This window comes from Pyrus communis, chromosome 2 (assembly GCF_041283825.1).
Source record: "Pyrus communis isolate YQ-2024b chromosome 2, ASM4128382v1, whole genome shotgun sequence".
Lineage (NCBI taxonomy): Eukaryota > Viridiplantae > Streptophyta > Magnoliopsida > Rosales > Rosaceae > Pyrus > Pyrus communis.
Genome location: NC_142566.1, coordinates 21,308,067 through 21,323,459, shown reverse-complemented (window position 1 = coordinate 21,323,459; position 15,393 = coordinate 21,308,067). Strand labels below are relative to the sequence as shown.

General features: G+C 38.4%; 2 protein-coding genes across 2 annotated transcripts; both read right to left on the bottom strand.

Annotated features, from left to right (window-relative positions):
- Positions 1–5,777: 5,777 nt before the first annotated feature.
- On the bottom strand, positions 5,778–8,170 carry LOC137747042 (uncharacterized). Its single transcript, XM_068487044.2, has 2 exons — positions 7,630–8,170; positions 5,778–7,144 (listed from the first exon to the last, which is right to left on the bottom strand). The coding sequence occupies exons 1-2, from the start codon at positions 7,855–7,857 to the stop codon at positions 5,948–5,950; spliced, it is 1,425 nt and encodes a 474-aa protein (XP_068343145.2). The 5' UTR covers positions 7,858–8,170; the 3' UTR covers positions 5,778–5,947.
- Positions 8,171–10,831: 2,661 nt separating this feature from the next.
- On the bottom strand, positions 10,832–11,692 carry LOC137748499 (dehydrin Rab16B-like). The gene has a single exon (XM_068488659.2). It carries the CDS (start codon positions 11,636–11,638, stop codon positions 11,048–11,050), a length of 591 nt encoding a protein of 196 aa, XP_068344760.2. The 5' UTR covers positions 11,639–11,692; the 3' UTR covers positions 10,832–11,047.
- Positions 11,693–15,393: the final 3,701 nt, after the last annotated feature.

The following is a 15,393-nucleotide window of genomic DNA, read 5'->3' as shown; positions in this document are numbered from 1 at the left end:
CAACTGGTTGCGCAGCTGGTGGTTCTTTGGTCAGCAACGACGACATCGCTCGCTGGTCGGACGACGCTCCACAACTGGCTGCACGGCTGATGTTTGTGGTTCTGCGCGCACTATTTTTTTCTTTTCTCTAACCTAGGCTCTGGTGCCAAGTAGAGGAGAAATTTTTCATTCTAACAGGAACATGAATGGTACACCACGTGTTTTTATATAAGTGGTGGGAAATTGTATTTTTTAAGTTATTAACCTTTTAGCACACATATTCCACCATTGATATAGTGACATGTGGTGTACCAATCCGTGTTCCAGTCACATTGAAAAATCTATCCAAGTAGAGAATGTTTTTGTTTGGAATGAATGTGTCTTTATTCATCTCTTACGGAGGGATTTATAAGATGTTACAATCCTATCACTGAGGAAAGAAATAATTTACATAAAATCATAATAAACTAAGAATCCCAAGATTACAGGAATATATACACAAAAGTCAACATGTTTCCTGCCAATTGGTTCCCATCAAACCAAACTTTGAGTGGTCTTTGCACATAACATGGAGGTTTAGTTTGTTTCCCACAAACCACGATGCAATTCCATTGAAAAATCACCTACAACATCAGCCACAAAATTTGAATTTACATTAAAAAAAAACCAAAACAAAACACAAAATAACATTCATCCCCAAGTATAGGAAAAACCCCACAAACATCATATTTTACTGCTCTCCCACATTTTATTTCACCTTTGTTCTACATTTTGGTAAACATTTTTTTCCCTTATTAACGCACTCTTTTACAAACAAAGACAATAACTCATGAGTATGTTTTTGGTCCTTTACAATGGTACAATGAGGTATGCCCATCATGTCATGATCATTTGCCGAATAGAAGCCTTAGTGAAGTGGCCAATGAAAATATTATGAACCTTCCCATGCAATAAATTCCCAAATTACCTGATTTTAAAATACAAGGAAAAAGAAAAGAAGTTAATATATATCTACATGCTTGCGAAGGTAATGTTAGAGAAGACAGTTAAAGGAGTTGCTGAGTAAAGGTAGGCAAACGGGTATAGAAACCATGAATTAGGGTTGGTAATCCAGGTTCGGGGTGGGTATGGGTCGGTTCCAATTTTTTAAGAGGGAAAACAGAGCGGGGTGGGGTGGGGTGATGCCATTTTAGGGGCGGGCCAAGTCCAGATATATAGAAAAACGGGGCCCCAGACTAGTCCGTTTGTAATTGTAACGGACGGAGGAGATTGAAGAGTATAATATCATCCAATCTTAAGCGTCAATTTATACCGTAGGTTTCAATCAAAGCCGAGTCTTTCTTACGTCTCCTCCCTTCCACCCACTCTCCATCTTCGTCAATCATCTTCTCCACCACCCAGAACATCACTGCCGTCACAAGTCTGGCAACCACCACCACGACCCATCTTCTTGATTGTTCTTTTCCCAGTCTCCCTCCCTCCCGAGTCCCACAGTACCGACATTCATCTTATATTTCAGACTCATCTCTATCTCCCTTGACGATATCATCGAAAACCCAGACCATTGATTCATCATCATCCCATTACCGCCACAGCAATAACCACCACCCTATCACTGATATCGAGATCTTTGGTTAAGTTGTTATGTCCTCCTTGACGACACTACCCATTCTTCGTTCTTTTCTCCCTTCCACCATTCAAATCGACTGTGCTGATTGCGTCGACTGCATCAGATCTCTGCTGAATCGATCTGGAGCCTTGCGCTATCGTTGATTTGAGTCATATTCTAATCTGGAGCCTCGCATCTTCGTTGTCGATCGAAGTCGAGAGACAGAGACCTCGATATAGGATTGGGAAAGATGAGTAAAAGAGACAAGGACAAATAAGGAATCTTGATCCCTTTCTGTGCTGAGGAAGACGACCTCAACGAGGTCGTCCTTAACCAAAAAAAAAAAAAATATGAAAATGAACTCGTAAACCCATGGACCTGACCCGTTTCAAACGGGTCTGGTTCTTATATTAAAATTTGTTGTACTTGGGTCGGGTCGGGTCCCTTCAAAATTAGGCCCATGCCCAACCTTACTGTTTTGTGTGTTAAAGAGTATCCACATCAATAGATTTAAATTTTTGCTTCCTAGTTATGTACATCCATCATGCAGATTTCAGCCCTCACCTCCATACTATTAGGAAAAGTAATTTTCCATTCATCAAATGAATAACATTACACTTTGGGTATTTATACAAAAGCTATCACAACTAACAGAAAAGAAAAACCTCCAAAACTAACCAAGATTCCTTAGCCTCTAAGCATTATCTCTTGTAGGTGTAATTACATTTTTATCCTTAATATCCCCCCTCAAACAAAACTGTGGAACTCTAAGTTGAAGTTTGTCTCTTAGAAGCAAGAACTTGGGCTTGGAGAGAGACTTGGTACAAATATCAACTATTTGGTCTTGTGTACAAACAAAATGCACAGATACTTGGTTTGCCAAAACCTTTTCACGAATGTAATGATAATCGATTTCAACATGTTTGGTCCGAGCATGGAAAATAGGATTCTTTGCTAAGGATATTGTAGAGACATTATCACACCATAACTATGGAGAATAAGGCACAGAATAAGCAATAGCAATTTGCAAATCCAAGTGATTTCAGCAGCTGTATTTGTAAGAGACCAAGATTCAGCTTCTGTTGAAGATCGAGCAACAGTTGGTTGCTTCTTGGCACTCCAACTAATTAGTGAATTGCCAAAAAAGATGTAGTAACCACCAGTAGATCTTTCGTCCAAATAACATGATGCCCAATCGGCATTAGAAAATGCTTGAATAAATGAAGCTGTGGAACATTTGGAGAACCATGAACCAAGATCAATGGAACCCTTGAGATATTTGAGAATGCGTTTAACTACTTGCATATGTGAAACTCTTGGACTATACATGAACTGACACACTAAATTGACTGCAAAACTAAGATCAGGCCTTGTCCAGATTAAATATTGAAGAGCTTCAACTAAAGATCGGTATTCGATTACATTTTCAAGAAGAAGAGATAAGTGATCAATTTTAGTTGTACTGAGAGGAGTGCTGCAAGGTTTATGTCCCTTTATTTTTGCTTTTGTTAAAAGATCCAAAATGTACTTTATTTGAGATATAAAGAAACCAGATGATGATCTTTTGACCTCAATACCAAGAATGGAGTGGAGTGCACCAAGATCCTTAATGGGGAAAAGAGCATTGAGTTGTGTTATAACTTCTTGACATGTTGCAGAAGATGGACCAGTCACCAATATTTCATTCACATAGACTAGGATGAATACCAAAGAAGGAGATATCTTCACAAATAGAGAATGATCACTTTGAGAACCTGTGAATCCCAGAGAATGCAAAGCATTATGAAGCTTATCATACCAGGCTCAAGGAGCCTATTTTAAACCATAGAGTGATCTGTGTAGTTGACAAACATGATTTGGTTTTGCTGGATCTTCAAAGCCAGGTGGTTGTTGCAGAAACATTAATTCAGTAAGTGTGCCATGTAGGAAGGCATTACTTACATCGAGTTGATTAAGGAACCAATCAAATTGTGCTGCAAGAGTGAGAATGAGCCGAATAGTCACATGTTTAGCTATTGGACTAAAAGTTTCAATATAGTCCAAGCCTTATTGCTGATGAAACCCTTTAGCAACCAAATGGGCTTTATACATGTCAATAGAACTGTCTGGTTTCCTTTTAATCCGAAAAACCCACTTACATCCCACAAGGTTATAAGAAGAAGAAGAGGGTACAAGACCAGGTACCAGTTTTGAGAAGAGCATTAAACGCCTCTTGCATTTCCGTTGTAAGAGTAATTGTTGTGAGCCCCGCAATTAAGTCTTTGAGTGGTGTTGCGAGAATAGCTGTTCCTGCCATTGTTGAATCTATAGGTGCCATGATTTGGATAATTGCCACGATTTGGATTCTGATAATTTCATTCCACATTGCGAACTTGATTGTTGAAATGAGAAACATGCTGAGCAACAAAAGCTTGAGGATTAGGGTTTGCAGACAAGGGAAACATACAAGCAGAAGAATTATACGCCTGAAACGGTGCAGTTGAAACTGTCTTCTTTTGATTATTGAGTTGAATATCTTTGCTAAAAAGTAAGCTGTGCAATTCATTAATAGTCGTAGAACCAATACAAAACTGAATATCATCCACAAATGAGTCAAATTCAGGAGGTCATCCATGAAGAGTGACTGATATTAGTTCTGAATCTTCAATCGGAGCACCAACACTTGCAAGTGCATCTGCGATTTCCTCAATTTGCTGGATATATTGAACAGTCGTTGATTCACCTTTAACAAGACTGCGAAGACGAGATCGAAGCTCGTGAATGTGAGATTGAGATGCATAAGCGAGTCGCGATTCCAATTTCGCCCAAAGTTCTCAGGCAGAAGTCACGCCAACCGTTTAAGGAATTAAAGGTTCAAAACGAGTTAAATTAATCCAGATAAGAATGTTTTGATCATTCTCAAACCAAGTGACATAGGCTAGATTGAGAGTTGCAGTTCGATTTCCTAACAAATCAAGAGAGAAATTTAGGCGGCGTCACCATAGTTCTATCAATGAGACCAGTGAGATTGTAATGACGGAAGATTGGAGCAAACAAAGCGCTCCATGTTAGATAATTTGTACTAGTGAGCTTGATTGGAACCATGGATCCAATATTTTGGATCGTAATGGAAGAAGAAATCACAGAGTTATGATTTGGAATTGCATAAAGAAACAAATAAACAGGAGAATCCAATTCCGAAGAAGGAGATGCAGAGGTCACCATAGTTGTAGGTTGAAGAAGAAAGCACGATCAAGATCAAGAAATCGATCCATTGATCAGATAAGATGAAGAAAATTAGGCGGTGCAAAGAGAAGCGGGAAAATTGGATCAAAGAGGTGTCGTGAGACTAGAGGCGGTTGATACCATATTAAGAAAAGTAATTTTCCATTCATCAAATGAATAACATTACACTTTGGGTATTTATACAAAAGCTATCACAACTAACAAACAAGAAAAACCTCCAAAACTAACTAAGATTCCTTAAGCCTATAAGCATTATCTCTTGTAGGTGTAATTACATTTTTATCCTTAATACATACTTGGTACCATACTTTTGGAAAAATATATCTTAACAATTACAATGAAAAACAACTCATGCAAGACATCTTTTAAGGGGTGTGATTAGAAGAATGATACCAATTGTACATAAATAAACTAAAACATATAGCTTACAAATGAAGCAAAAACATGAAACCACCCACCAATGGGAGTACTTTGTTGTTGTTGTTGGTTTTTTTTATTTATTTATTTATTATTTTTTTTAAGTTTTAAATTTTAAATTCATTCAAAATTAAAATGTGGTGAATTACTTTTATCTTCTTTTGATTCAATTGTAATTTTTGAAATTCTTAAAATGCAATGAGGTTTAGTGTGAACATTAAACATTAAACATTGTACGTCGCCCATAATGCATTATAATTATCAAAATGTTTTTATAAATAAAAAAAATTTATGCACCACCGTACCACGCTGTAATATTAAAAAAAAAAAAAAAAAAAAAAAAAACCCCCCTTTCGCATGCGTAAGTAAAAATTCACATACCTCAAGTTATTATTAGTGAACATCTTTTATCTTTTAACTATTAATTTTCATACGGTATATTAAATTTTTATTTTTCGCTTAGAGCTATTTCGGTTTTACTAAAATTACGTCATACGTACTGAATCATTAAATTTCATTTAGCATAAATTAATACTGCTCCCAGAAATTGGCGCACACAAATACAATATTTATACAAAGGGAACGAAACACAAAGTTACATGTTAACAGAATACATAAAAGACAGTGCTGGACGACTGCGTCTCACACAGCTGAGATCACACCAGACACTCCCTTATTATACACCAGACTCAAAGTTACACGAGTCGAGACGATGATCTACTTCTTGTGGCCGCCAGGAAGCTTCTCTTTGACCTTCTCCATTATGCCTTTCTTTTCCTGGTGCTCTCCTGTGTTCCCTGTCCCACCATAAGTTGCAGCAGTAGTTGACGTGTCATGAGAATACTGGTTATCCTTATGCCCACCTGGCAGCTTCTCCTTTATCTTGTCCATCATACCCTTCTCCTGATGGCGCTCTCCTTCTCCTGCATAGGTGGTCCCACCGCCGTAATGTGCACCGGTGGTCGGCCTTGCATCAGAGTACTGGTCATCCTTGCTACCACCGCATGGCAGCTTATCCTTTATCTTGTCCATTACACCCATCTCCTGGTGGTGCTCGCCTTCTCCTGCATAGGTGGTCCCACCGCCGTAATGTGCACCGGTGGTCGGCTTTGCAAGCAAATACTGGTCATCCTTGCTAGCACCGCCTGGCAGCTTATCCTTTACCTTGTCCATCACACCCTTTTTCTGGTAGTGCTCTCCTTCTCCTGCATGGGTGGTCCCACCGCCGTAATGTGCACCGGTGGTCGGCTTTGCATGCGAGTACTGGTCATCCTTGCCAGCACCGCCTGGCAGCTGCTCCTTTACCTTGTCTATCACACCCTTTTTCTGGTACTGCTCTCCTTCTCCTGCATAGGTGGTCCCACCGCCGTAATGTGCACCGGTGGTCGGCTTTGCATGCGAGTACTGGTCATCCTTGCTAGCACCGCCTGGCAGCTTCTCCTTTACCTTGTCCATCACACCCTTCTCCTGGTGGTGCTCTCCTTCTCCTGCATAGGTGGTCCCACCGCCGTAGTGTGCAGCCGTGGTTGGCGTTGCATGAGAGTAATGGTCATCCTTGTTACCACCGCCTGGCAGCTGCTCCTTAACCTTGTCCATCACACCCTTTTTCTGGTGGTACTCTCCTTCTCCTGCATAGGTGGTCCCACCACCATAAGGTGTACTGGTCTGCGTTCCATGAGAGAACTGGTCGTCCCTGTTACCACCGCCTGGCAGCTTCTCCTTTACCTTGTCCGTCACACTCCTTTTCTGGTGGTGCTCTCCTTCACCTGTGTAGGTCGTCCCACCGCCGTAAGGGGTAGTGGTCTGCGTTCCACGAGTGTACTGGTCATCTTTGTTACCACCACCTGGTAGCTTCTCCCTTATCTTTTCTTTTAGTCCCTTCTTCCTTCTTCCACCTAGCCCATCATCTTCAGACTACAATAATAGAATGTTAGACCTTGTTACAAAAAATATATGTAAATATAATGCACATATCACACTTTTAACCCTAAGAAATTGTTCCATCTAGTAAAGATAACATGTTGATGTAATATTTGAATTTGAAGCATTGATCGTGTTGATAATTGAAAAGACAAAATGGGTAGGGATGCACAAATCTAACAAGAAAACAAAATACACTAATTTTCCGAACAATATTCTTCAAGATACGAATTTGTAAGATGTTATTAATTTAGATCACTAATTAGACCATCGTTGGTGCGCGCAATTTTTCTTGCAAAAGTGTTAAATTTGACAATACAAAAATACAAAATTATTACTTCTTTGATTTTTCTAGCAACATAAGTACCTCTTACAAGAAAAGTTTATTCATAGGACGCACAGATTTGCAGCATAGCCCATGCATCTAATGAATTAGCTTAGAACTACATTTATATAGAGGTGAAAAGAGGAGAACTTACAGAGCTAGAGCTTCCGGAGCGCTGAAGTACGGCAGGGCCGCCATGACGTCCAACAATCACTTCATCACCAGTCTTGGCATGAGCAGTCCCGTAGCCAGTATCAGTCCGACTGTGTTGAACCGCGTTCCCGAACTCGTCGGTCCTACCGGCTCCGGCACTACCGTTATAAGTCGGGTTCCCGTAGTACTCCTCGGTAGTTTTTTCGGGTGTTGAACCATAATTCGCCATTTTTCAAAGGAACAACAAACAGTAACTGTAGTAACAATGCTTTGCGACTAATACAACAATTGCAGTGACAATATTAGGGATTTGATTGGGATGCTGTGTTTGATTAGGAGTTGGTTTGGTTGGTTTATATAGACAACTGATTTGCACCAGCAAGGCATGGAAATATAGCGGTGAGCATAAGGCATTTTAACAACTTGGAGACATGGCACTGCTGGGAAAATGATGACAAGTGAAAATTAAGGTCGGCAAGATATTTTGTTGCTTTTTGGGTGGGGGCATATGGATAAAGAGAGATATGAATACCTGTTTGAACAAAAAAAAAGAAAAAGATACGAATACCTGTTCCACCGGTGACCATGGGATTGGTGACACGTGCCCTCTGTCCTTGTTCCACTAGCTAGCTCCCACGTGGGTAGTATCTATTGGTTTTAGCCTAGGTCTTATTGACTGGTTGGTTTTTTTTTTTTTTTTTTTTTTTTTTTTTTAGGAAAAATTGACTGGTTGGTAATTTGGTGCATCTAGTGGTCATAAACTTCCAGATCTTCTAGGTCTTGCCGACATGCTATAAGTTAAAAGGATAATATTATAGAGGCTAAAATTATAGAAAAAGTTTAGAAATTAAAGAATATGAAAATTAATAATTAAATTATTATTTAAATATTAATAAACGTGTTTATTTTTTATTGGTGACACATTATTTAGTTTGTAAATTTTAATTCTAAATTTAGTTTATCTAAGATATTACCCTATAAGTTATATTGTCGTTTTAATTTTTCTTTTGATTAGAACAACTCAGACATTAATAAAAAGAATCCTATGTCGACAAACTCCACACCTTTAAATCTTCTGCTACACACAAATTTTCTACACTTCAGAATAAAAGTAGGTCACACAATATTACGATTTATTGAAATTTCTTTTTATTTGTATATGAGAGGTCTAAAGTTTGATTATCACAAAAAATGAATTTAAACCACATTATTACTAGTCCAAGGTTAAGCTCATCCTCTCACCTTTAGTGTAAATAATATGGTTTGTTGAAAAAAAAAATAATGGTGAAAATTAATTTCAAGAGTAATGTTAGAAAGACCACTTTTTTATATTATGTATCACATATAATGGAAAATAATACATGTATATAACCAACATCTAATAAAATAAAATTAATCAATTAACCTGGCATGTCAGATCACTTGTTACATTATGTAATACACAAGATTATACAAAGATATCTCCTCACCATTTTCTTTGACGCAAACGTGTTTAAATAGAATTATTTTTCAAGCAAATTACTATTCATTCGGAAGTAGCTCGTCCATTTTACTTGTTAGAACTATTTCTCTTGAATATACCCTTCTTCAATTTTCACTCTCTCTACTGTCTACATTTAAGTGCGGATTACAAAGTCCTCCATGATGAATGATGACCACCGTTAGATTAGATTGATTAATTCGAACCATCTTCGTTTTTATCGCATGTACTATAAGATGCAATTTTTAATTGTAATTAGAATAGAACTACTACCTAAAAATGGATTGACCAAACCATAAATAGAGGTGATACTCTCTACATCTAATAGGTTACTGTTGACTCTAAAAATTACAAAATCTACATGGCGCGCAGGCTGAGTAACTAATAAGCTAACTACGTCATTCGGTTGAATGCGGATGTTCCAACTCGTCAGCCGAGCTCAGTCGAGGAGTAAAATTCGTTGATGTTGTGTTGAGCGCGTTGCTGACTTCTTTATCTTGCGACTGCGACCGTGACCGAGGAAGGAACACTTTCGATCTTTGGGTTCTAGAGCCTGAAGACAAGGCTGCTGGTTCTGCGAAGTTCACAAATCGTCGACGCCCGATTCGGTCACCGTGACTATATTCGTAAGAGTATAAGTACGTCGAATCGACACCAGATTATACAGACACAAATATTCGAAGGTGATGTATGTCTTGATGGTGAACGTGGTTCGGCCGTCAGAATGCTGAACTCTAAAACTCACTTGTGAATATCCAATCATAAAATCACTCGGCGTTTGGTACGCCGAATGTTGTAACTCGTAACACCTTACTTCGTCGAGAGGGCTGATAAGATGACCCCTGCCAATAAGGATTCGAAAACCCTTCTCGGCCGAGACTTGGATAGGTAACCAGTCGGCCTCGACGCAGTGCTGTTTATCCAAACTGAAGGTGCTCCTCGGTCGGCTGATTTTACGACAACAGTGCTGTTTATCTAAACTGAAGGTGTGTCGGCGGAAAAAAAAAAAAAAAAAAAAAAAAAAAAAAAAAAGGAAAAATCTCAAGATGTTTGAGAAGTTTTGCGCAGGGCAATTGTATGTTGAATTGAAGATCCCTAATTGTTGCATGATTTCTTGTATTTATAGCACCAACTCCTTGAGATAGAATTAAACCCCTATCTGAATTGGGAGTCCTTGCCTCGTTCCAGCTTTGCTTCAAACAACCCTACTCCGATTAGGATTTTGAACTCACCCCCCTTTCGGGGCTTTATTCATTGCTGGTCGAGAATCCTAATTGCACCAGGACTTCCTCAACCCTCTTTGTTTATCTGGATTACTCCTTCTTGCGATAGGACTCGACCATCCCTGCTAAATGGGCCGGAATCGTCAGGCAGCTTTAGGCCGATCACAAACCTACACTCGACCCAACAATATTATTTTGACCCAAACAGTTACACACATTAATTTGCGCTATATATTTGAAGAGGTTGCTTTCGATTATCGTGCCCAACCTATACAATAAAGGAAGTCTTACCATCAAAATTATAAAAAAATATTGACTTTGCTGGAGATGTATCCCTAGTATGGAATTCAATGATATTTTATGAGTTTCACTTTGCCGGAGAATGATTATCCCTCCTCTAGATTATGCTCCATTTCAGTGGAGGCGTAGTAAAATTTATAGAATTGGAGGTTTATTTAACTTATCTTTTGGTATGGTAAGATTGCCAATCAAAGAACGCCTAAACAGAAACCAGAATGTTATTGCTCCACTGATAAAACGACAGAAAGTAAACACTACAAAAACACAAACGACACTGCGAACCGCTCGCTGCTTACTCGTGCACGTAAGAAAAAAGTTCAGAGAGTCACGCCAAGCACCGGTTATTAGCATATTAAAACAACTGACTGGCCCTAGAATTCAAATATATGAATTCACACATATGCATATATTTGTATTTAGTGGTGTCCACCGGGAAGTTTTTCTTTGATTTTGTCCATGATGCCCTTCTTTTCATGGTGCACTCCGGTGGTTCCACCGTATGGTGCGGTGGTGGAGGTCGTATGAGATGAGTAGGCTTCATCCCTATGCCCAGTCCCCGGAATCTTGTCCACAATCCCCTCATGCTGGCGCTCTCCGGTGTAGGTTGTCCCACCGTAAGGTGTAGGATCGTGCGTACGGTCCCCAGTCCCTGGAATCTTGTCCTTGACCTTGTCCATCAACCCCCTTTCACGGTACTCCCCTCCGGTGTAGGGAGCGTCAGTAGTCCCGTACCCAGTTCCAGTCGTGCCAGTACCGGTATGGGCATGCGATGAGTAGGGGTCGTCAGCCCTACGTGCCCCACCAGTCCCTGGAATCTTGTCTTTGATCTTGTCCATCATCCCTCTTTCCTGTTGCTGCTGCCCTCCTGTGTACGGGTCGTTAGTAGTCCCGTACCCGGTTGTGCCGGTACCGAAGCCAGTGGCTCCGGTAGTGCCATGTTGAATTGGGTTTCCAAACTGATCTGTTTCTTGGGGTGTTGCACCGTATTGGTTCTGATAGTGCGCCATTGTTTCAAACTGATGGCAATTTGATGAAATATTTCCTATTAATTTGACCTCAGACACGGATGGTTATATAGGCAAACTGCGTAGACATGCACTAGAGTAAATCCATGCCTTCATGCCACGTTAGCAGCTGAGGACACCTGGCAGTTTTTATGACGACACGTGTAGTGTGTTAGAGTCGAACAAGATAAGATCCATTCTTTTGTCGTCAACCTGAAGGCTCGTGACGGTTCACCGCTTCCATATGCGATAGTTGTGGACTAGCTTACGTCCGTACATCAAAATCCGTTGTGTATTGAAGAGATTTTTCAGTGTGATCGGCACACGAGATGATACATTAAGTATTACTATACGAATGATATGATATGTGTGTTAAAAATTTAATAACTTAAAAAATAAAATTTCTCATAATTTACATAAAAATACGTGATTAAGCAATCGTAAAATAAAAAATTTCTCTGTGTATTGAAACTGGGGAGGTGAGACCTGTCAGATTTCGACACGTGTTGGTATTTGGTTAATCTTGATCTTATATTACTAACTTTAGATACTGGATGGGTACCAAAGATATTATCGTTCATCGGGTCCCACGTCGATAGATATTTTCCTTTGGTTCGTAAGCATTACTGAACCGGCCCAATTTCAGCAAGTTGTGGTAGCCGACATACGGGTCCAATAGGCCTTGTTTGTGGCCTAGTGATGTTGGGCTGATCACCATATGTTGGGTGGATTGGGAAAATCTGCTAGATTGAACAATAGAAGTCGCCCGTGATACGAAAGATGTAAGTCTCGAAAATCAACTTTATTCTCACTTTGCCACCTATAATTCAAAATGTGTTGCTCACTTCAAAAATTAATTTTCATTTTACTTTACCTCATTCCGTCACATCCGTCAAAATTATTTTGAAGGGCGGCTTTTCTATGGTGGATGGCGATTGCTAATTTTGGTATATGATTGAATTTTAAGGTATGGGATACATCATACGATGCTGCGGTTGCCCAAAGTTTTGGGTGTTACAACAAGATGAGCAGAATCTGGACCTTCATCTGACTGAATACGAAGACGGTAGATGCATATTTTTTTGTTCATTTTTTCCACCTTTTTTGCAAGCTTCAGAGCTTCTTCTAGAGAACAAGTACCATTTCCCATCCGTACAGGTCTTCCTCTTGCAGTTTTTTATTTTTTAGTACGTCGATATTTTTACACTAAAGGGAAGGGGAATTTGACTAAGCCACACAATGGGCAGTCTAATTTGGTATTGAATTCGCCATCCACAAGATTCGAACCTAAGACATCACACTTATAAGCAAAGAGGAATACCACCAAATTGTAGTATTGAGTGGACTCTTGTAATTTTGGAAGCATAATTTTATGATGTTTGGGATACCCCTTCACAGCCTTTAAGGGAGTATACTTGGAGGTTGTTTTGCTTTCTGTATTAATGTTATTTCCTCTCTTTAGTGTAAAAATATATCGATGCACTTAAAAAAAAAATTGTTATTAAAAGGGGATGAGGATCCTCTCGAGATCCCTTTATTATGTCTGTTTATTATACATCATGCGGTCAATTTTCTTTAGGTACCATTTGTGTTCAATTTTAAATAAAAAAAAAAATAGATTTATGACCACAGGATGACAGATGAACAGACACGATGAAGTATTCCTCAGGATCTTTACAAAGAGGATCCGAATAGGACCCTATTCCATTAAAATGGATTATGAACAAACAAATGATTTTTGAAGTTATAACTTATATATGTTAGGAAGTTTCAAATTCAATCTCTGGTCCAATTTTGAGTGTGAAAATAATTTTTACACTCTTTTTCTTCGTACTCAAGTGGTCGAAGTTTATTTTTTTGTTTGATTCTGTTTTGATTGGTTCAATATAAATATTAAAATGATAATACTAGAGAGATCAAATTTATAAACCAAATGATGTGGATGTTGATGATTGCATTATTACTTAAGTGTTGATTAACATACTTATTTCCTATTAGTAACACATCATTTGATTTGTAAATTTGGTTTAAATTTGTAGTCTTCCTAACGTTATTCGTATTAAAAATAAATACGAGAGTTCATAAATCACTTTTTTTTAGTGGTTCGGTTCACATTTTTCCAATAGGATCCTTTCCGGATTCTTTTGGTGAGAATCATGGGAATCCGTAAATTATGTCCATTCACCGTACATCGTGTTATCAGTTTTTGTCGAGTAGTGTTTGTATTTAATTTTTAATAAAAATATTTAAAATGATTTCTAACCGCACGATATATGATAAACATATATGATTCAATGGTCTTTGGAATCCTCACAAATAGAATCCGGCGATCCGATTTCCACATTTTTGGCACCTAAAACAAAGAAATGACACCACCCATCTCTTTTCCAAAGTAGAATCATAATCACCATAGGAGTTGATTACTTATCAATTATTGAAGAAGATGTCAGCGTCTCTTTGCATCCAAAGATTTTTAATATATAAGCCGCGATGGTCAACTCAAGTGGCGAGCAAGAGTGAAGTAATGGGTTAGAATTGAGCAAGAGTAAAGTAATTAATTGGTTAAGATCAAATACACATTTTTTTTTTCAATATATGAACTACTAAATAGTACGAAAAATTAACGTTCATGAATGATATATATATTTTTACTTAATTGTCAGTCTAATTGATATAAAATCAGACAGCCCAGTAATCTGTATTATTGAAGACTTACCCAAAAATAAACTATAGGTTTCAACTCCTTCCAATTCAAAAAACAAATGTGCAATATACATGACGTCCCCTTGAAAGGCAATAAACTAGGTAAAATCTAGTTGAAGACAAGTCCTCACTCAAAAGAGGAAGGAAGAAAAAAAAGAAAGGCATGTCAAGCCAATAATTGATTTATTAGGTACTCCAAAGATGATCAAAGCCTAATCTTAATCGAGAATTAAAAACCCTAAACACGCTTTGGATTTCGCTTATTATAATTAAAACTTTCTTGCTCATGTGAGCATTGGTGTCATAATTGGTTGGCCACATGCTTTTATCAACCTGTCAATTAAGAATAATTAATTATCATGCTTAGCCTTTCTTTTCTAAATGATGTAGGGGGCGGCAACTATTGCCTTGGCCGGGTCCCATGAATAGCGAGATTTTACGATATATTCAGAATATAAATGGTATGTTATATGTTATTATAAAAGTGCAAGGAATTTTTTTAAGCGTTTATCCACTTGTATTCAAACACTATTTACTTCTAACTTCACAAGCCTTATTTATTCATATTTAAAAATAATAAAAAAAAATAAATAAAACAGCTCTCCATTCTCTCTCGCTGAAAACACAAACAAAGGAAAAGTCATGGTCGCGGGCCCTAAACCTTTAGCTTGGGTGCCGACGGCAACCCCCCCTCCCTTTTCTCCTACTTCCGTCTTTCTCTTCTACCCTTTTTCTATCTTTTCATTTTTCCTTGAGTTTTATCCCAAACTTTTTTAGCTTGGTCTTTATTTATTTTTGAACTTGTCTCAGATTTGAGCTTCATACCCCTTCTTAGGCATTTTTCACCACATCCCCAACATTTTTCGTCGGTTTTCACTGCCTTTTGTTTTTTTAGTTTTCCTTCCTCCCTCTCCTTTGGCCATGCTTTTCCTTCCTCTCTTTTGCTTTCCCTCCTCTTTCCAACCCATAATCATCAACTAAATCTCAAAGTTTTGAACTCAATCTTAACACAAGACCCTACACTCATAGTCCATTGATGAATTGGCATACCGAGA